Consider the following 22,714-nt stretch of genomic DNA (forward strand, 5'->3'; position numbering starts at 1 on the left):
GCAAAATTCTTGAAGTACTTGACCACAAAAGATAGATTTTTAATAAAAGTAGTTTTCAAAAACCTCCAGCCCATCCACATTTATCAACAGTGTGGAGAGAATAGTGGACACATGGACAAGTTTGTGGCCACAAGCGACTTCCTGGAGCTGGCTTTTATCATTCCATTCATTGACTCCATTTAGGAAAACTCACATCCGGGAGCCCCAGGTGTAAATGCTAACCAAACACAGTGCTGTCTTCAGCAGTTTCTAGTCATGAGGGAAAGACACTCACACCAAACATTTGTCATGAAGCTTTGTACAAATAAAGAGTTGACATTTTGGCTGGCCCATGACAGAATTTAATAAGCTAGAATTGACATAGAAGATTCTTAGTCATATTCTTGGCTAGGAAAGAATGTAAACAAATGCCCCGAAGTCCAGAAGTTCCTGTCCAGATAAAGTAAGAAGACTTACGGGATTTAACAGTAATTTCTAGATCCAAGAAGCCCTGACTGCCATCTCTACCCCCTTAGGTTTATAACAAACTTACCCAGGGGGCACGATGACAAGTTTATTCATCTTAGAAGACGATGTAGATAGATATTTTGCTGCAGAAGCATTAGTAGGTCTGGTTATTGGTACAGTTCTCAGTATAATAATTTTCTAACATTTTATATACTTATATATTACTTTTAACAAACAAAAATTCCTACGTATGTGAAAGCATGCTATACAAGTTACAGCCAGAGATTTAGGCATGCATGGGCTGTGCATTGAAAGTGGAGTGTTAAATGTTAGAAATTTGACCTCAGCCTCTAAAGCACCTGTTCTCAACCTGTGGGTCACGACCCCTTTGTAGGGTCACCTGACCCTTTTACAGGGGTCGGATATCAGATACTCTGCATATCAGATATTTACTTTACAATTCATAACACTGGCAAAACGACAGTTGAGAAGTAGCAAGGAAAAGAATTTTATGATTTGGGGATAAGCATAATATGAGGAACTGTATTAAAGGTTGGAGCATTGGGAATGTTGAGAATACTCTAAAGAAGCATTGTACACTTTAAAATAATTTTACTATAAATGAAAATATAATTATATCATTTCCTCCCCCAATTCCTCACATGTATTTCCTCAATTGATCCCAAAGTATTATCTTCTTTTTTAATTGTTTCTCTCTCTCTCTTTCTTTCTGTCTCTCTCATACACACACACACACACACACACACACACACACACAGTCTTAAATACATAAACATGACATGCTCAGTCCATTCAGTGTTGCTTGTATATATGGGTTTTTGAAGAAGTCAGTGAAATAATATTTTTAAATTGGTTTGTATTTCTGAGCACAAAATTCTTTCCCCACACAATTACGAAGATTGCGACGCTCTCTCTCTCTCCTTTGAGGAAGAAAAGGATTTCAGATGAACTGCTTTGGAAAGTAGATATTTGCATCTTTCATTCCTTTCCCAAGAAAGGTGTGTGGGAGAAATAGGGCGAGAGAAGGCAATTTCAGCCCGCGTTTGCAGCTTGAGAGTCCTACCACATAAACACGGCCAGACTTTGTTGTCCCCAAATGACTTCTCTTTGAAAACCAAGGAATAGATTCTTGAAAGGAAAATGAACCAGACGAAACCACCATTCAATTTTTTTTGTTCACATTCTTTTACTGACGACAGCCGAAGACAAGATCAAGACAGTTTCATTCAGAAGAAGTGGAGACTGTTAGTTGAGCAGTGATGGTGTTGATTTTATGTGTGGTGGCTGTTCGCTCTAAGTCTGTGAGCACTGGTTTTAGAAATAGACAGCCTGCTGGACCTACGTCAGTGTTCCTCTGTTAGATTGTCTGCAGAGTGTATGGAGTTTCCATTTTCCCCATGTGTGTAAGAATTAGTATTGGTTCTCAGAAATAAAAGTACATCTCATTTTAAATCTTAAAAATAGCACTTGGGACGTTGGTAGCAGAGGCAGGCACATATAATTAAGCCATATGTTGGGATATTTTTCATACATTTCATAGCCACCTTAGTGACATTCTTAGGTACAGTTTTCTTACATTTTGTAGCCACCTAGTGATATTCTTATATTTGATTCCAAGAAGATTTCAATCCTTCAACGTCTCTTCGGGGATCGAGAAAGTTCACCTAATTCATAGTTTCTGACTTTTTGAAAACTTCTCCATTTGACTTCAGAATTATCAAATAGTAATTACATGTTTACAAACATTTCCTGGCTCTCACAAGAGACCAAGGATGAAGCACTCAGCTTGGGCCATGGAGGAAGTGGTTTTGGATGGGCTAGATAGTATTACTCCAAGACTTAACTTCTGAATGCTGTTTGTCTTTCTTTTTAGCACTTGGGGATTAAACCCAGAACCTTACAAGCTAGGCAAGTACTCTGCCAAAGACCTACACTCTAGTCTGACAATTTTGAATTATTCGAGTGCAAACATGATGGTGCTGTTCCTTAATGAAATATTTCTTTCCTGTTAATTTGATGTTAGGGAAGTGCTAGTAAAGGATTAGTGATAAAAAACCCCCCGAGGTTCTTAAGCATTCTATAGGTATTGTACTTCATGTACTTCTGTTGAGCATATACTGAACCACTGAGGGCTAGACATGATGGTGACTTGCATGGCACAGACTCATACCACCAAGCTTTGACATCCAAGTCCAGAGCACATGTTCTGAACAGGGATACTTGCAAGCTTCCCACCAGTCAACAAGAAGCACCAAATAGAGAAATACCCACTGGGAGACTTTCACATATTCAATCTCAGTATTTCTCCAGGTGTGTGTATACTCAGCACACACTTTAAATCTTGGTTCACACTGTTTGCTTATCTTCTACACTGGTGTTTTGACGATGGAATCTATTAAGATTAATAAAAAGGTAACAGAGTCATGTCATCTTGGTACATGCTAAACCAGGAAGAGGCTACTGTTGAATGTCTAGGTAAAAACTGAAGTTGAAAACTAAGAAACAAAAGCACATTCTTCAAACCAGGCCCGATGGCTCAGGCTACCTCTGAGGCAGAAAGGGCTTCCATCTCCCCTAGGTGTGAGTGATCGAGTGAGGTCTGCTGTAGAAAAATGGGGAAATACACTAAAAGAGCAAAAATTTACAACAGTAGAATTCCTAGGTCATATAAAATTCTGACCTAAAAAATCTCTCTTAAAAATAGACTAGTCACTGTTAAGCAAATCTTTGGAGATGAAAAAGAAGAAACTGAACTCTGCCTCCCCTTTTGTGTTTGAGGAGGGGTGTCACTCTGTCACCTAGGCTTGCTGAGGACTTGTGATATTTATTGATCACCCTGGGCTGAAACTTATGGTGATCTTCTGTGTCAGCCTCTTGGGATTACACTAGTGAGCGAGTAGGCATAAGTTATATTGTTTTTCACCTGTATCAACCTGCATACCAAGGTCTTCCCTTCATTCTGTGAAAGAGTGTAATAATGCTCAAAGAAGTTAGGAAACTTTGTCACAAGCCCCGAAACCCCACTGATGTTTCCTGAGCATCTACTATCTGGCAGGCATTATGCTGTGGGATTCTATTTTGTCTGACTCTGCTAGCAGTTGTGTCATTAAAACCCACAGCATTCCACAGTGTCACACACTGAAGCCTGATTTCTAAGTGTCAGAGCTGAGGAGCAAGCCTAGGTCCAGCTTTATCCAAAGCTCCAGCAAGAAAGCAGATGTGGTTCAAAGGGAGCACAGATACCCAAGTGAAAATAGCATTTACATCCAAACTGCTTATTTGTGCAAACCAAAGATGCTGAAGATAGCTTCATAATGCTACATACTGGAAGCGTTAGCCTATTGACCTTTGTGTCACCTCATTTTGTGGTAACAAGTGTGCACCTGCATGAGACTAGAGAAACCCAATCTTTCCCGCCTTCCGTTTTCATTCTACGATAATTAACCTATCAAGTCAGAAATGAGCCGCTGCCTGTCTGGGAGCATTAGACCTTTCAGACTCGTGCTGCAGACACCTCTCCATTGTTTCCAACTGTTGGTCTTCACGACCTCTGTGCTGGATGAGTCAATTTAAGGGCTGAGAGGGCTGCTCTTCTCGAAGTGTGAGCTTCTCTTTGCTCCTTTGAAAACTCCCTTTATTGTAATCACTACACTCAGAGCCATCTGGTAGGTGTGCCATGCCACTGATTTTCGGGAAAGAACACATGTTGTTTTTGTTCATAACAGAAATGCTAGCTTGTCATAAATATGGTTAAGGATGTATTTTCATGTTTGTTTGTGGACTTGTGTGAGTGTACCTCTATATGGGATCATGTGTTTGTGTGCTTATAGAGGTCAGAGGTCGTCTTTGATTATCTTCCTTAATAACTCTACTTTTTTTTTTGATTCGTGAGCTGTCATTGAATCCAGGGCTTTCTCTTATGTTTTATTTAGACTGGCTGGACAGTGAGCTCTGAGATCCTATCTCTGCTTCTCTACTTTTGGGATTGACATGTGCTGTCAAACCTGTCTTTTTATATGGATGATGGAGATATGAGATCAAGTCCTCATACTCGAAAGACAAACACCTTATCTACTGAGCCACGTCTCCTTAGCTTCTCATTAAAGATAAGCCATTCTGATTGCTTTTGTATCTAATTGAAATGTGAAATTTGGATCAATTTGATTAAGGCCTTATCTTCATATGGAGTATGTACTTAACTCAACCTTGTTGATGCATGTACCTTTGTTCATTTGAGGTAAGGAAATGTACCTAAAACTATATACCCAATGATACAAGTGATGTTAACTGAAATGAGTCTAAGATTTTCCCAGGTTCACTTTCACCCCTCTTTAGGAACTTTAGAACCAAGCATTTCTCTTTTTATTTATCTTTCATAGTTGCAACAGCACATTAGTTTGAAGAATTATTTAGGTTGACATCTAATTGGTACTTTGGCTCCTTAATTGTGAGATAGCCCTAAAGGAAAAAAATACATATTGGGGTTATCGAGTGACAGTTGTGTACTGAGAAATATGTAGAGCTGATTCCTCACAAAGAAGCATGCAACCTAGGCAGGGGAGGTTTCTGGAACAGGGAGTCGATGTTGGGCTCCTTTTCAAGGTTGCATATGCATTCACTCTAAGAACTAAGGCAATATGTTAGGCAAGCAGAATAACTTATGAAATCATATATCAACATGATCATGAAACTAAATAATAAACTAGAGTATCAGGGGAGTTAAATTTCTGTATTGATAAAAGAAAATAAAGCAAAATAATCAGAGGTCAAAGAAATTGTAATGAGAATAAAAGGATTCCAGGAGGCAACCTTGGAAAATAGTGATGGATGCAGGATGGTTGGAGAGAACACCATTATTAATAGAGAGACAAAAAGTAAACCAAGATGAAAATAGTTTCTGAAAGGAAAGAGGAAGAGTTTAATGAAAATGGTTGGGACTGGTAACTTTCAGTATCTTTAAGATAAATATGTGTCACTAGAATCTGGAATAGCTTAGTTTATGGTGACTTTACATAAAAGAACTTAGGCGGGATTGTGTGGGCAAAAGGCATCATTCAACAAGTTAAGGAAAGAACAGAAATTGCTAATATAGAGACAGTACATGCAGATCCCTCACTAAGCTGTTTGCATGCTTGTGGGAGGAAAGAAAGAAGAGAGAGGGACACACACTGGAGAAATGGCCTTGAGATTTCCCCCACACAAAGCTCTTTCCTGCTAGCTCAGAGTGATCTCCTGATTTTAACTTGTGTTTTGCCCAAGATGCATGTATGTGTGCATTTGTGCACATTCTGGCATATAAAGCAACACTTTAAAAAAGGGGGATAGTCTATTCATTCACCAGATTACGACATTTTCAACAAATCTTCAGCCTGACTCATATCAATGTCTGCTACCACAAAAGTCTTGTATCCTTATGGGAAGGCAAAGGGGGCTTGATAGCAGTGTTGCATGGAAAGCGTGTTTAGCGTGTTTTCAGGAGAGGAATGGAAAGCAGTGGTGGGAAACTAGTCAGAAAAAACAAAAGGGGAGAGGCATATATTTTTATAAAACTTAAACTTTGCACCCAAATAATGTTTTGAGTGTTAAATAAATGAAGCTCATTAATTTTAATAAAATAATTAAAACCACCAAGTATGGAATGTAAATCATAAATAAACCTAAGTTACAAGTGAATAACACCATCACTGAAGAGGAGGAAAAAACACAGAGAGTTTTTGTTTCAAAACTTAGGAAAGTAATGTTTCGGTAGAGTTCTGCAAAGCCAGTGACAAAACTGCACAAAATGGGACCACAATAGCAAGTTTGCTTCTCATCAGAGTACTGGTTAGGGATTCTGGAGCTACTTCAGGTGTGTACTAAGACTGGATAAATAGAATATAAATAATGAAAGGCAAGGAGGACAACTAGTTTATTCTTCAAATTCTTAAGTACCCAACCAAAAGGGGGGGCACTATTATCATGTATAAGAAGCAAACAGACTTACTTCCCTTAATCCTCCAGGCATTTGGTAGCCACACCTATGATCTGGCTTTCAAGGTCATGAGTAAACACACCTGAGCCCAGAACATGTTGCAGTAGTCAAGCCTTAGACCTTTAGGACTTTTGACTTAGTTAGGACAGTTTTGAACTCTATGACCTTGAGGCAGGATGAAGGGGGCCCATCTTTATGGGCCCCAAAATACAGGGATCCCGGTGTTGGCCATCTTCATTTCAATCTTTGTGTGTAACATACCTTGGGTAGATCTGCCCATGTCTCTCTTTGATAAAGAAAACAGAAATAAATGATGTATGTGTTATACAGTTTTCACATAAGTATTGATTTCTAACTCTCTAGCAAGTCTAGTAGCAGTTAATGCCCCAGCCAAAAACAAAACAAAACAAAAAACAAAAACAAAACAAAAAACCACTCTGCCTCCAGCATCCAGATTTAGCCTCTTAGATACACTGATATAAAGAACGAGAATTCACTGGGAAATTAGCTGATTCTAGGGCCAGGGCAAGATAAACAGAAGTTAAAAAACAAGAAATAAATCAGTGCAACCTATGGTGGCAGAAAATTAAGGAAGTGATTGATTTAAAAGCAGAAACTGCCCAAAGGCCACATGATCCAATCAAAGCACCCCTGATGCTAAACTACCTCAGCCACAGGACAAAGACAGGGAAATACCACCCATAAGAAAACCCTTCTTGAATAACTGAATAAAACAGTAAGTTGGGAGAAGGCATAATCTTTCAACATAATTGCCAATTTATAGAAGAAATCAAGGGTATTTGAACTCTCCGTTAGGTACACAGTGCAGTAACAACAGTCACAAACAGGAACTGCCCTCAAATGTTGAAAGTGGCAGGTGAGACTTGAAATAACAGGACATTGGTATAGCAGAATTCCTCAAGATAAATTTCAAAATAGACCTTTATAATGTAAAAACCTAACAGACACTGCATTATTTACTTTGGCGAGGTTAATATCACTGATAGACAGCAGGAATTCCCTTGATAGTGACTTATTGTTGTAGTCATAGTAACACTGTCAATCTGTGGCTGTCTTTCCAGACTGAGTAACTGTAGACTAACTAATGATCAGAAACTGTCAAGGTGTTTCGAAATGTAGTTGACCAATGTTTATGGAATGTCAAAATTTTGAAAGACAAGAAAGGGTTGAGGATCTGTCGCAAGATAGAAGAGGGACTGAAGCCACTTGGGGATTAGCACAGGTCCCAGCTGAATCCTGAAACAGAAAAAAAAATGGACAGTAAGAGGAAACCCTGTGACAGTTGATAAAGTTTCTATTTTACAGGATCATTAAGGGCCAATGTTAATGTTCTGAGTCAAATGGGAAGTGGTGAATATTAACAGAAGTTAGATAAATTAATTGCACAAAAACCCTGCACTGTTTTAACTTTTCCATAAGCTGAAAATCATGCCAAACCTCAAAAGCTTGAAGAGGAAAATCAAACAAAGGTAGCTAACTTCTGGGGACTGCTCTTGGTCTGAATAAACTGGCATGGATGCCTGTCACACTGTGGTTTGAAGTGACTTCTAAGACATGAAGTAGCATCATTGTTTGTAACCCTAAAGATGACAAAATATGCATACTCTTGCGTGCCATGCTGATTTTAATCCTCAATCCTTTGGCTCATATGCTTGCTTGATTTGTTGGGAGGGGGAGATTTGTTCTCTAATAGTCATTTATATACTCAGTAAAAATATGGGGACCTGACAAAGTTTTAATGGGTTATTACTGATCTAGTGTAGGGTTCCAAGAAGATAAATTCAGTAATTGCATACCTGTGCTTAATATGTGCCAAAATACCTTATATTAGGTGCCTTTTGAAAATGGCACTGTTCCCTTACACAAGTAAATGACATTTTTAAAAAGTGAAAATTCGGTATTCAAACTTTCAACAAATTCACTTATGTATCAAAATACTCAATTCTTATTAAACACTGCTAGGCCAGTCTGTGAGCACTTCCAATACTAACACCAGGGACCTGAGGTAGGAGGATCATGAGTTTTATAGCAAGATCTTGTTTCCCCAAATAGTGCCAAATTATTTCATTGTAAAACCATGTTGCTAAGTTATGTGTTAGGATTGATCCTAGGTACCACTTTGATTAGAAAACAGAAAACACAAAAAACTGTAAAAGCCCCAATCAGAGACAGAAAATATATAACTTGATGTTTACTCATCAAGACAACTATGTATATTATATTTAAAATAAAAGCGTCATTGCTACAAAAGTTCTGAGTTTGACTTAGACACGCACAGAAACAAAATTTGAAAGTCTTTGTCCAAACTAGTCTACCACTTGCCTGGCTTCTGTAGTCTTTGTTTTCTTTTTCTATATAGCATCACCAGGAAAGTGAAATGTGATGTGCTGAAGTCCTGCACATGATACTTCAGGGAAGCTGAACTGTGGACACTGATGCCAGTGATATGTGGAGGGGTTTCCAGAAGACATTTTAAAAATAACCCAAATCATAAAATTCCAGTGAGTGACTCCCCTTGGGCCCACTTTAATGAGACATGCTGGGTGTTGGTGGCACTTGCCTTTAATCCCAGCACTCGGGAAGCAGAGGTAGAGGAGGGTGGATCTCTGTGAGTTCGAGGCCTGCCTGGCCTACAAAACGAGTTCCAGGACAGCCTCCAAACAATACAGAGAAACCCTGTCTCGAAAAACCAAAACAGAAAAAAAAAAAAGAAAATGAAAGAAACATAATCTGAAGTAAAAGAAAAATCACATTAACATATTCTGTGCTATCCAATTTAAAAGGACTTTTGGTGGTTTGGTAACACGACAGTGTGTGAATACAATTCCTCAGTTTTTTTTCTTTTGGATGAGCATATCTGGCCCTGAGAATCATGGACAGGGTAGTGTAAACATGAGAGCAGGTTGCCCGAATACTAACTGTGATGGAGTTGACTTCCCTGCCCTGTTTTCTGTTTGGAGAGGGGCAGGTGAGGCTACAGGCTTATTGAGGAATGAGAAGATTCACACTTAAGTGCTTCCTGTTATCAATAATAGAGCCTTTACATTAGACCTAGAATCCAAAAAAGCTGACAGTGGCACCTCACCTTGCAAAACATAATTAGAATTTTCAAACACTTTCACAAGTCTCAGCCCATTGAATAACTGTGACAATCTTGCCAGGTAGACGGAGAGGCTCAGCATAAGCACGGATGTATGCTCAGGTGTGTTTTGTGTTCACCTATGGACTGTCTCACTCTGCTCAAGTTCCATTGTGAACCAAGGTATCATCATATTGATTCATTTTCTCCTTATTGAGCAGCACCGCTTCTCTCAAAGTGAAGCAGGAGCTCTGGGCTTTGGGTTCCAGAGCAGGAGGGCGCTACCGGAAAACTCTATGCCTTCTGCTACAGCACCAAGGGCTATTTTTAGATGTTTTCCTCTGGCTAATTGTCTTGCCCTCCTTGGGGAATCTCCATGGGTAGAATCCCAGATGAGCCAATTTTCTTACTAATTCCCGCAGAGATGGGAAAGAGGAAGGCCATGGCTGTTTGTTGACTTGGGGCCTCAGAACCTTCTTGGTGACGAGAGAGAAGGGAGTTGAGCAAGATCTTCAAGGATCTTGAAGCCCACAAAGCTCTGCTCAAGGTACCGACTGAGGAGACTAAGACAGGACTTGGTGGGAAGTATCTTCTTTGAGCCTTGGAACCACCCTAAATGGCCTTGTCTGAAGCTGATTTGTGAAAGGAGCTGAGGGCATGGAGCTGGCAGTGACAGGGGGCTCAAGAGCCCTTCCACACACCCTGACTTCTACCATCTTTAAAAGGAAAAGGGAAGTCCCAGGGAACTTGATTTCAACTTTTGGGAAACACAGGAAGACCAGTGGAAGTTAGTTAGCTTATTAGAGGTAAAGAGAGACAGAGAGTAAAGACAGCCATTTAGGCTTCCTTCCTTTCTGGAAAAACAAGTCAAGTAGTGTTAGATGCCCTGGAGATGATGAATGGAAAGAGTTCAAGATGGTTTCTGACTCAGTGTCAGGGCCAAACTTTCTAACTGGTTTTGCGCAGCGAATTACCTGGGGAGCCACTGAATTTCTTATCACCTGGGTTGTGCAGGTACTAGTATGCAAACCGGCTTTCGCTGGGAAGTGAAGATGATCCAAAGCCCTAAAGGAGGCAGCTAACATGATAGCACTTATGACTAGTGTGTTCTTAAGCCACAGCAAGGGGTACATGAGCTACCTAGTCATTAAAGATGAACTATGAAAGCCCCGAAACACCAAGAAGTTAAGGCCTTGAAGAGCACACAGCCAAGAGGAATCTGAATTCAGGCTTTGTCTGTGCTCTCAAAGATGTATGTCCTTGAAGGTTCCTCATACAGGACTTCATATAGAGGATGCTGTTACATGGACATCGCTATTTGAGTTCTTCTCTCATCCCATTTCCAAAAGGACATTGATAAACTCTGGGAAGTGAGGGACGAGATGCAAAGCAGTTGTTGGAGAGAAATGTGAGCCCTTTAACACCAAGCAGATTCTCCTAGGATAACCAAGCAGTCTGGCAGAGGCAGAGGTACCAGAATACTCTCGCCAGAGTGAAGCGCTGGTGCTGTCTGATTCTGCTTCACGTACCCCCATTTCCAACTCTGGTGTTCAGGTAAGGCTCTTTTTGCGCCCATGGTAAACATGTCCAGGAGCCTGGAAGGCCAGGGACAAAAGTACCAGAAGATGCCAACCCCCCATTTCACACCCTTTCCCCTGTCCAGATTTATGGAGAGTCGCCAAGGTGGCAAAAGACTTACCCAAGGTCACAGCCCTAGCCAGGAAATCCAGGAGTCCGGGTCCCCACATCAGTACCCAGCGACCGCCTGGGCTCACTTTTTCACCGCCCGCGCCCGAAGCTCTCTCCATGCCACACCCCGCTTCCCCGTCCCCCGCCCCCCAGTCCCCCGAGTCGCTTCTGACGCTCGGCGGCCTCCCGGGTGCAGTCCTTCCTGCGGGCGCTCCCTTCCGCCGGATTCCCACGCCGCGCGCCACGCCCCCAGCCACCCGCCGCGGGGACCCCGAGGCAGCGGAGCCCGGGGTCGCGGGACCCGAAGGAGGCGCGACCCGCGGTGACGGTGACGTCCTCCGCGCCGCGGCGCCCGCGCTCCCGCCTGCAGTGGGGCCGCCCTCCCGAAAGTCCCAAAGTGTCGCGCGGAGCCCGCTGAGGCGTGGCCGAGCCCGGGGCCCCCCGGGAGGGCCGCCCCCGGCGGAGCCCCAGCCCGGCGAACGAGTCGCGAGGCTCCGGGACGTACCATGGGCTCGGGACCCCGGCGCCCCGCGCAGGCCACCGCCCGGTCGCAGGAGTAGCCGAGGTGGGCGGGGAACCGGCCGACCCCACGCGCGTCTCTCCATGAAGATTCTTGCGCTTTCTCTGAAGAAAGGAGTGCATATGCTGCAGTGCCTCTGTGGAAGGAGCCTGAGGTCCAGCGACAGCCCGAGCGGTGAGCCGACGTCCCCTCCCTGGCTGCCCACCGCGGGAGCCCTGCGCCCAGAGGGCCCGCGGCTTCCGAGCGCGCGCGTGTGTGCGCGTGTGCGCGTGTGTGTGAGTGTGTGTAGCCCTCAAGTCACCCGCGCTGTCGCCCCGCATCCGAGACGGAGCCTGCGGGTCCGGGACGCGGGGAGCGGGAGGGACCGGCTCCCACACTTCCTCGCGCCTCCTCGCTGCTCCTTGTGACTTGCGAGGGCGGCCTGGGACTCACGGTTGTTCAGGGGCTCCTCGGAGAAGTTGCTGGTGCATTCGGCTGCAGAGGGGACTTTAAACAGGTGGCTGGCAGACAGGTATCTTATTTTTCTTGCTTTGTCTCAAAGTGGACTTTCGGCGGTGGTTAGGTGGGGTTACCTTTTTCGCGGAGATGGAGCGATTTCTGGCCTTGGTGCTGAGGCAGGAGAATTCCCAGTAGCCTTGGACATAGCCACTCTACTCCAGTAGGGAAAGGAAAGGATAGTGGATCATTTGAGTAGCTTGTGATACTGAGAAGAATCGCTGAAGCACTGAATGACTTTTTAAAAACGCACCAAACTGGAATCAAGTAAGCCATCCGGTTCTGCAGAAGCCTTATAAGATGGTGTGGTCCTCCGCGGCATTCTCTTCCTTTGTCTGATTCTTTTAGAAGATGAAAGTTCCCTTTACATCAATCATCTGTTCATCTTGCAAGTGCTAATTCGGCTTCTGTGCTCTTCAGTTGCTTTCTGGAAAGTGGAGGTGGGGTGTGAGGAGACAGGAAAGGCACCGTATCATACTTCTCTGTAAAGAATGTATTTTTGATCTCCGAGCCCCAAATAACTAACAAATTCAACAACATTATAACAGCTTTTGTGTTTAAAACTTTTGTGCTATTTTAGGGGACCTGATTCATTTGGTGATGGCACCTATTTTCACTCTGTTCTAGAGCTATGAAAATTCTATTTGGGAAGATATATATATATATATGTATATATCTTTTGATATATATACACACACATGTATATATACACACATATATATATATATACATGCTCTTTCATTCATCTTTTTTCAAATTTGGATTTCTAATTATTCACCAGTCAAAAAATAAAACTACAATCTAGTTTTAAATAAACTAGAAATTTGTGAACACGCTTGTGAAATGAAATTGGCAAGGTGATCTCATGTTTTACTTCTGTGTAATTCAGGAGGTTAGCTAGACTTCCTTCTTGTTTTGTTTCTGTACTAAAAGAGGTATCTATATCCTACTAAAAAGCTCTACAGTAAAGACGTGCATCTTAATGGTACATGACCCAGGAAGCCTCTGGAGACACATGTAGGTAACATTTCAGCTCTCCCGGTTCATGGTTCACGTTAAATAGAATGCGAATACACTGTAGCAAAGGCATTCACTTCCTAGGTGTGAAGTTTTAAGGTATGTGTGGTGTGTGACTGAGCAAGATACTTCCTTAGACAAAATGAGGTAAAATCTTCGGATAACAGGCAGAGTTCCTTTCCCAAATAGTAACTGCTGCAAATGGAAAGGGCATCCATGTGACTGGGTAGCTTGGGATGCAAGCATGGGGCTTACAAGTCAGGAGACCCAGTAAGAAGTTACAAGTTAGAAGACAGCTACCAGGCAGTTTTTTTAAGTCACTCTGCTTGAAAAAGTCTTGGCTTTCATCTGAAAAAACAGAAAGTGGAAATGATGCTAACTCTTGCCTAGTTTCCTCTGTGACTTGATCTGCTTTTAACATGTGGTTCTGTAAGAACTGTGGTGTCTTATTCATATATGTACTTTTACTTAGTGGGTAAATATTTTATTTTGGGGAATTAACTCTCCAGAAAAAATATTTGTAAAAGATTTCAGGACCAAACAAGAACTACAGGGTGTTTGTTTAAATTATGACTCTTTATAACTTGCGATTGTATGCAACTAACATAACCTGGCTGTTTGTCAATTTGTGTACAGATGTAAATTCCTATGACCATATTGTACACATCATAAGTGGGATAAAATGATTTAATAACAGCTAAAGCCTTAATCGAACTCTTGTATATCAGGTACCAGTGTAAAGGCTTTTAACCTCTCGTATGCAATATGCTTAGCATGTTTAGATATTTTCAGTGTGTTCTGTTTTAAATTGGTATCATTACTGTGGCTTCTGCCATTAGCATAACCTCACAGCAATTCTGCAGGTAATATTGGTATGCCCAATGTTCTCATGCAAATTGGAGTAAAGACACTAGAATTTTTCATGAAGTGAATTTATAAAAACTAGGCTATGAAGGCACTGTAAGTTTTAAAATCTTGCCAGCAAGAAATTTGGTAATGCTTTAAACAATGCCAGTATGTATCTACAATTCCATTGTAGCCATTTCCTCATTGCAGCTGAACTGAACACATACCGGAGGGGCATGGAATGCAATTGACTACAATAGATTAAGAGATTCTTTAAACATAGTCAGCCTTTGAAATTGTAAATGTTTCACTTTTTATTCATAATTTGTCAACTAAATGGGCTTAAAATGTAAATTAACTGTTGGTTTTGAGCTTTGTAGGGACATTTACCACTCTTGCCTGTCCTCTGTATTATTGGACATTAATATCATGTCTAGTTTAGTAAGTCTACCACTGTAAAGTATATCCTTTATACTTCAGAAGGACGGTAATGATGGGGACATGTGGAAGACTGTCTTAATACATGGTGAAGTTGGTCACTCAAGGCTGAATTCCCAGCCTCTTTCATTACTCGGATTTTGCTCTTTTTCTCACTTATGAAAATTAAGTGATTTTTAAGCATATGGAGACAGTCTTTTAAAAGGTAGATTAGAAGCTTAAATGTCTGAACATCTCTGTTCAGAGAATATGACATTTCTATCAGACTGATGAATTAAAAAGCTTTTAGTTTAAAGAAGGAATGAAACAAAGAAGTGGGACTTTTATAAAGAAACAGGCACTGAAGAGTGGTGATCAAAACAATGGCTTTCACACCTGCTCCCATTCCTCTGCAGATGTGTAGGGAAAAACCTTGGTGCCCCACCAATGACCTTAGGGCTACAGCTTCTCAAGGCAGCTGGGTACATTCGGATTTTGTAGAGGAGGAAAACCTATCCTAACACCTAGGCCCCTGAGAGGGAAGCCCCTGCTGGGAGATGGTCCCCACAGGAGGAGAAAGGTAAAATGTATGGGTAGGTGTGTATGCATGTGGTTGCTTGCTTTAGCTGTCACTAAATTATTCTAGAAAGGTCACATGGAAGTGATGGTTGTGACTCTTCTGTAATATGCAGTAAGGGGGAGGGGCTTCTCAGCTTGGCAGAGTGAAGCCTTATCAGATGTCTCGAGTTGGAGCCCAACAAGAACATCTAGTTTCCTTGACATGGAATTCAAACACCCTGGGCAAGCATAACTCATTAAGATACCTTTGTTCAAAACATTAAATAATTGTTGTTGTGTGTGTATTGTGATATATGTTTATGTGTCTATGGTCATGCTTTTGTGTGTGTGTGAATGCAGGCATTCCTATGCCATGGTCAGAAGATAACCTCATGTCCAGGCTTGCTTTACTTCCTCCTTGTTTTAGATGAGGTCTCTTTGTTGTTTTTCCATTGTGTATAGCAAACTAGCTTTCCCATGCACATCCAGGGATTCTCTTGTCCCAGCTTCCTATCTCTCTATAGGACCACTAAGATCACAGATACTCACACTGCATCTAGTTTTTACATGGGTCCTGGAAATTCAATCAAATGCAGATTCTCATGTTTAGGCAACAAGCACTTCTTTCTGGTGTCAACATTAGCAAGCTATTGAAAATCTTGCCCTTTGTTTTTTCTCCAAAGGTAAGAGTGACAGATGTCAACCATGAGGACAAATGAAAATAAAATATTTTGTAATTGAGGATATATGGAATTCCACTTGATCTTTAGAAAATTATCAGGATATCCAATGGGCTGACAGTATAGCTCAGTGGTAGAGTGCTTGCATTGTATGTCTGAGATCCTGGATTTGATATCCAGCAAAACACACACACACACACACACACACACACACACACACACACACATGCACACACGCACACACGCATACATGCACACACATGCACACACGCACACACACACGTGCGTGCATACAAAATCTACCAAATTTAAAAGAAATAAATGACAAAATCTACCTTTTGAGGACAATTGTTTATAGTTTCTTTTTTTTATGAGACAGGGTTTCTCTGTATTGTTTTGGAGGCTGTCGGTCCAGCCTGGCCTCGAACTCACAGAGATCTGCCTGCCTCTGCCTCCCGAGTGCTGGGATTAAAGGCGTGCGCCAACACTGCCCGGCTGTTTATAGTTTCTTATGGCTTTAATTTTTAATTTTTCAATTTTACATTAGATTTTCAGAAAACTCAAGGTGTCGCTTATTATTAGTTGCCTTGTTTTAGATAGTCTACTGTCTATGTATTAATGCAATATCATTAGGAACCTATGTCATTTTCTAGTGTAGTTGTATATTTATAACAAAATTGAAAGGAAGGTAAAGAGGTGTCTTGTAAACCACAGTCCTCACAGGTGCCTGGTCTCTTCTGCTTTCAGTGTCTCTCATCAGCATGGCTCATCCCCTCATTAAATTCATGAAGTGGCACTGGCAATGTGTATTTTCTGTTGGTTGTATATATCCCATAGGTTTGGATAATGACGTATGTCTACCTTTATATTGTCACTCAGAGTGTTTCACTGTCCCCAGAATCTGTTCCCTAACTATTCACCTTCATTAACTGCTAGAAGACACTGGTTTTTAAGAACTGCCTTCATAGTTTTACCTTTATTAGAATATCATATTGTTGTAGTAACATAGTGTGCAGTCTTTTGAAAGTGGATTTTTTCATTTAATAAACATTAACATTTCTTCCATCTTATTTCATGCCTTGCCAGCTCATTTCTTCCTAACTCTGAAGGATATTCATTGCTGGAATGTATGGCAGTTTATTTATTATTCACTTAGAGTGGACATTTTGGTAATTGAAAGTTTGAGAAGTAATGAATGAAATTGCTGTAAACATCAATGTACATGCTTTTGTGTGAACATAAAGTTTCAACTCTTCTGGGCAAATGCCAATTGTTGGATTACATAATAAAATAAATTTGATTTTGTAAGTAAATGTCAACAGTAGCTATGATATTTTGCATTCTGACCATCAATGAATGCATATTCTTGGGCTCCTATTCTTGCCTGAATTTGTTGGATTTCTGGCAATCTAATAGGTGTGTAGTCATATCCCTTTGCATTAATTTGAAATTCTGTAATAGTATATTGTATTAGACATCTTTCCATATACTGTGTGCCATTGGTATATTTTCTTTGTTGATATATCCTCATGACTTCTGATTTTTTAAATTTGAGTGCTTGTTGTCTTATTGTAGAGTTGTCATTGGCATTTGAAAACAGTTTAGAGAAGAACTTATTTAGATTTACGATTTAAGAGTGACAAGAGTCCATCCTGGCAAGGAGGTATAGCAGCAAGTGACAGGCATGGTGGCAGGAGCAGGGGGTTGAGAGCTCACAGCTTCAAATACAATCAGGAGGCTCTAACCCCCCAACGACCCTCCCTAGTGACATTCCTCCATCTGCAATGTCACACCTCCTAAACTTTCATACACTGTACCATCCTCTGGGAACCAAATATTCGAATACTAAATCATATGGAGGATATTTCCCACTTAATCCGCTTTACACAGCTTTATTCCATTCCCGTGAAGTCAAGTGTGCCCATTAGTATTGAATAATGTAGTGTGATCCAGTGACACACTGGTACGTGGAAACTCCACTTCTCCAATTGCCTAGAACACAATACACTTCAAGTTTTTTGTGTGTTTGTTTGGTTTTTTTTTGCTGCTGCTGCTGGTAGTTTTTGTTGGTGTTCAGGGTAGTTGTTACTCCTTAAGCCTTTGTCCCTGTCTGTTGTTAATAGAGCCCACTACATGATCTCTGATGGACATTTACTAGAAATGAGAAATTAAAGCCATATTCCTAAGTAATTTCCTTTAAAAGGTAGTTTCTTATCTTCCCTATTCTGGTTGATAGGATATTGAAGTGCTGCTTAAAATAACAGCTAGTATAATGTATGGGAGTCATGCTTAGGATTCTTCCCAGTCAAAACACTCTAGTTTCTTTCTGATATCTTCTGTAGTACTTAATGAATATACATGTTGACTTCCATTCATGGTATTTTAATAATGAGTGTATCATGCCACAGTCTTAAGCTTTGTATTCTTCCAGTAAGTTAGCAGGTGCTCTTACCATGGCTGATGCATTGTTTCTTTACTACTTTACCAGTTCTCCATTGATACTACTTTGGGATTATCTTTTTATACTTGTGATTTCACTGTGAGTCTTGAAGGGATTAAGTTGCTATATTTTACTTACCTAGAAATGTGACATTCTGATGCCTGAAATCATATCTGGATAAGAACTCACTGTGTTGCTTAGAGCAGTGACAGTAGTTTTGCAGCCAAGGAAAAGTACAAAAAACACTGTGTTTCTCTCTTAAGTTTGTGCATTCAGACAAGGTGCATTGGGAAGGAACTCAGTGCAGCTCTTGATAAGGAAGGGATCAGGCTCAATGTTGTTCTCACCTGGGTCATGGATCTCTACTCTGTTTTTCTGGCCCTGCCCTATGTTAGGTACAGCAGAAGAGAGGAAACAAGCCAGACCTTACCTGAAGCCTAGAATACAAGCATCATGCCAGTTGTCTCTCTCCAAAAGACTTCCTTCCTGTTTTTTCCTGCCATTCTCTAGCATTCTCAATTCAGACAAAAAAAGGTCTTGGGGACAAGTGTATGAGAAGTTCATAGAGACCCAGTAGGAAGAGATGTATATGAAAACAAAGAGCATGAGCCAACGAAGGATGAAATGAATGCCCAACTAAGGGACCCAGGAGCCTTTGATTGTTTCATTTTAACCAAGCTTTATAAGATTTAATGATAAGGGTCACATCAAGGAAGGAAAAAATCCATGTGACTCAGGATTTATGCTAATCTCCCTGCATTTGTGAAGCACCTAAGGAATCAAAAGGAAGTCCTGGAGAATGCAATGTAACAGCTGTGATTCAAGGGGATGTGGATAATATCTCCGTACTCCTTTTGGGGAATAACGTTTTTGAATAAAGACACTTTTTGAGGAGTATTACTTTTATAAAAGTAATTGACCTACACCTCAATGTAAGTATACTTAGCGTTGCCCATAGTCAGATACTCTTTCTAGTTATTTGTGTTTTCTTTCCTCTCCGCCCTTGCATCAACATGTCCATTTATCCAGGGCCTGATGATCTAGATTAGCTTCTTATAGAGGTACTAATCTGTAGCACAAGAGGAACAGCTGGGGAATACTTGCAAATCTGCTCCCTTGGTTTCTGCGGAACGTTTTATAGTGTTTTGCTCTTTCGCTTTGTTCAGCTCAGTGAATACAATTGCTGTATTTGCTCCATGTTATTTTCCTTGCAGTGTTCTGAACATCATGTAAGAGCATCTCTTCTAATGACATTAAATACCGGACATCTCAGTCTCTTCTGATGCCCAATCAGAGATGCTGTGAGTCTGCCCAGACAATCTCTATTGCTGGAATGATTTTTCTTGTTTATACATAAGCTTCTAGTACCATCCTACCCCCTCCACTCATTACTGTTTATAGAAACGAAGGCATTGCAGTTGGTGTCACTGATTGCCCACGTTGTTGCTTCAATGAAGCCAGCTGGGATGCGATTGCATGGTCTTTAAATAAAACTTAGCGGCACAAAATGAATCTCCTCTTTGAGGGGAGAGGGGTTGGTGTTAGCTAGCTGCATTGCTTTCTAGAGCACTAATTGTTTGCTTATCTTGGAGAAGCTTGAGAACTGACTTTCCAAGTTAGCTTAGTGGCTGACCTTGACCCTAGGACCTTGCATGTTAAGAGCACAGCCACAATCATAGAGGCTTTCTCCTTACCTTACACTCTGCACACAACACATTGACTAAAGACAGGGGATGAGCCAATTGTTATAGCTGCACAAAGGCTGAGGTCAGAAGATTAATTGCAATCAGGAATTTGGGGCAGTAAATGTCTATGATAAGCCGACAAAAGTCCTCCATTCACAACAGCATGGAGATCATAGAGGTGATGAGCAGTAGAACAAAAGACTGGTGTAGCATTTTCTGAATCTGCTGCAGTATGGAAACTGAGTAACAGTAACATTTCCTGTGGTTGTTTAATTTGTGGATCTCATTGTGAGTTGTCAGGACAGCAGATCTTGCATAGTTGCTTGATACAAACTAGAACATTAGGTCTTTCCCAGGTATTTATCTGTCTATGTACCTTTCTTTGTTTCATCTTGAAAATAAATTTTGATTCAGGATCTTGCTCTATAGTCCAGGATGACCTGGAATTCACTGGTTAGCTTAGGGTAGCCTTTGGTCCCTGGCAACTATCCTGCCTCAGCCTCCAAAATACTGAGATTACAGACATGAACAAAGGGCAACTTTATCTCTATAAAGCATCTATGTGTGTGTGTGGGAAGGGGTAGGTGTGTGTATCTGTGGGCAGAATTCATTCAGTATTGCTTGTGACAGCTACCTCTGAAGAGCATGGGGCAAACTGAAGAATTGCTTTGTACTCTATGTGTTTCATTTAAAATAAAAACCCAGTAGTATAATTTTCATATTAAATAGTTTTTGTTCATAGCAGAAAATATTGACCATGTAAAAACTCCATAGGCTAAAGCCTCATAGTATCAAGATCCTGACAGAACCTCTTCCAGTCTCTGTGTGAATGTTTACAAAAGTTAGGGCAGAAGGGTTATGACATTCAGCTTTTTCTTATGAGGCTAAACAATAGCTCTAAGTGTGGTAATTAATAATGCACATTGAATTATATGAAATTGTTTTCCAAGAAGTACTTACAGAAAGCCGTTGGAAGTCATAGCAAAGTAGACTTCATTGTCCCTTTTTTGGTCTTTACTTTTTTGTAGTTCCAGGCTTTTTCTAAAGATATACATAGGTCTTTACTGGCATACTAGTCAGAGTTGAGAAACTGTTATCACTTGTATTTTAAAAAGTAAGTGTATGTTAAAAATATATGTGTATATTAAAAATATTAGTGGGTATCTGGTGTTCATGAGATTGTCTTAAGTGTAAGTTGAAATTACTGAATAGAATGATATTGCCCATATCTGTTATTATTATAACAATAGAGTATCCATCTAATACTCACTTTCCATGCATTCGGATTTTGCTGTGGAAAATACTTTTCAAAGAAATCTTTGTGGGCTGCAGTAAGGACTTGAGCAATAACTTTTATTTCTCTCTTGTGTTTAATCCTGAGTTCAAAACAACTAAGGAGGTAGAAAAGTTGTCCAATGGATGCTATTATATGTATCAATCTCATCTTATGTCACCACCCAGGAGGTTGCAGAATCCTTCAGCACAAAAAAGCTTGTTTTTCTAAGGAAAATCCTGATATGTCATACAACTCACTAGAGCACAGATTAGATCAAGTCTCATCTCTGTTGTGTCTCAGTAGTGGATAAGAGGGATTTTGCACTCACCATATACCTACAAAGGCATGTGTAGGAGCCTAGCCAGCTGCCCAAAAAGTGTGTGTCCCGTGGGCAGGGCGATCCACACAGAGGAATTCACATCAGGCTTAGTCACACTGCTGAATCGTTCCCTTCATTCTCTGGTCATTCAGAAGTTTTTTGCTTTGCCAAAGATGAGGTAGATAGAAGGGCATGGTGTCTCATTCCAGTACTGCAGAAAAGGCAGAAGTCCCTGTTTTTTTTCCAGACCAAAATGGATATGGGAGAATGAATGTTAGCATCTATGGAAATGTGTAACTTTCCAATACATGGGTATTCTTGGGGGTGAGGGAATTGACATGCCTTCCAGGGACTACAGTCCTGCCAATCATATGTTATTTTCCTTATAGCTTTTCTACTAGTTTTGTCTTTTTCTATGATGCAATATGCATATCTTTACATATTTATTTTGTGAAGAAAACATATCCTTTGTATCTACTGAAATGATATGAGTTAAATCCCATTTTGAAATGTTTGTTGACCTCAATTTCTTGTCCTTTTTACTATATGTATATACATATATTTTTACTTTGTTAAATGAAGCGGCCCTCTGTTGTACACATTCAATTTGTAACTAAATACTTTATTATTTCCTAAATAATTTTTATCATGTTATTTTGGGTGAGATGTTCATGTAGCCAACTTCTCTTTTGATGCTGAGTAAGTAGAGCTCTCAGTTTTGCTCATGATGGAGGATATGAGATAATGGTATGTTGGACTAACTTTCTTGTCTGGTACATGAAAATGAGGGAAAGGTTATTGTAATCTATTTTCGATTCTAATTTCTAGTTATAACGTCCTAAAGGCCTGAATTTTATGAGTGAAAACATGGACTTCTTCCTTAAAAACCTTTGAACTTCACAAGTTAATTCTAATGACCTCAAAATACAGAAAAGCAAAACAAATGCAAACATTTCTATAAGCCCACTCCAAATAACTCCTATCTCATTTAATATTCTTTTGCTCCTTTATAAAATAGTGTTACGCTGTATACTAGTCTATAAACTTTTATCTTTTTTTCAGTTTTTTTACTGAACACAGATTATTTTTCATATGATATATTCTGATTACAGTTTCTTGTCCCTCAACTCCTCCTAGGTCCTCGCCACCTCCCCTTCCAACTAAATCAACATCCTGTAAGTCTCTTGTTGGAAAACAAACGGGCATATAAAGAACAATGATAAAATAATATAA

General features: G+C 40.5%; 1 protein-coding gene and 1 long non-coding RNA gene across 5 annotated transcripts in view; one reads left to right on the top strand and one right to left on the bottom strand.

Moving 5' to 3' along the window:
* The window catches only part of Fgf12 (fibroblast growth factor 12), a 515,142-nt gene that overhangs the window by 151,282 nt on the left and 341,146 nt on the right, over positions 1-22,714 (top strand). Inside the window, exon 1 of one of the 3 annotated variants that reach the window (XM_005071589.4) lies at positions 11,806-11,922. The exons of 1 other annotated variant lie outside the window; for it this stretch is intronic. In XM_005071589.4, the coding sequence (XP_005071646.1) occupies positions 11,832-11,922 (91 nt within the window). In that variant the 5' untranslated portion in view covers positions 11,806-11,831. Of the gene's footprint in view, positions 1-11,805; positions 11,923-12,136; positions 12,260-22,714 lie in introns of those variants that run through there. One more of the 3 variants, XM_040751004.1, reaches the window with a different exon arrangement.
* LOC121141977 lies at positions 1,635-11,864 on the bottom strand. 2 transcript variants are annotated; one of them, XR_005878970.1, is made up of 2 exons: positions 11,734-11,864; positions 1,635-7,696 (listed from the first exon to the last, which is right to left on the bottom strand). It is a non-coding gene; the product is annotated as an uncharacterized LOC121141977 (long non-coding RNA). The 2 variants fall into 2 exon arrangements; XR_005878971.1 differs by lacking the exon at positions 11,734-11,864 and adding an exon at positions 11,239-11,334.

The sequence above is a fragment of the Mesocricetus auratus genome, unplaced genomic scaffold (assembly GCF_017639785.1).
Source record: "Mesocricetus auratus isolate SY011 unplaced genomic scaffold, BCM_Maur_2.0 Super-Scaffold_100008, whole genome shotgun sequence".
NCBI classification, from domain to species: domain Eukaryota; kingdom Metazoa; phylum Chordata; class Mammalia; order Rodentia; family Cricetidae; genus Mesocricetus; species Mesocricetus auratus.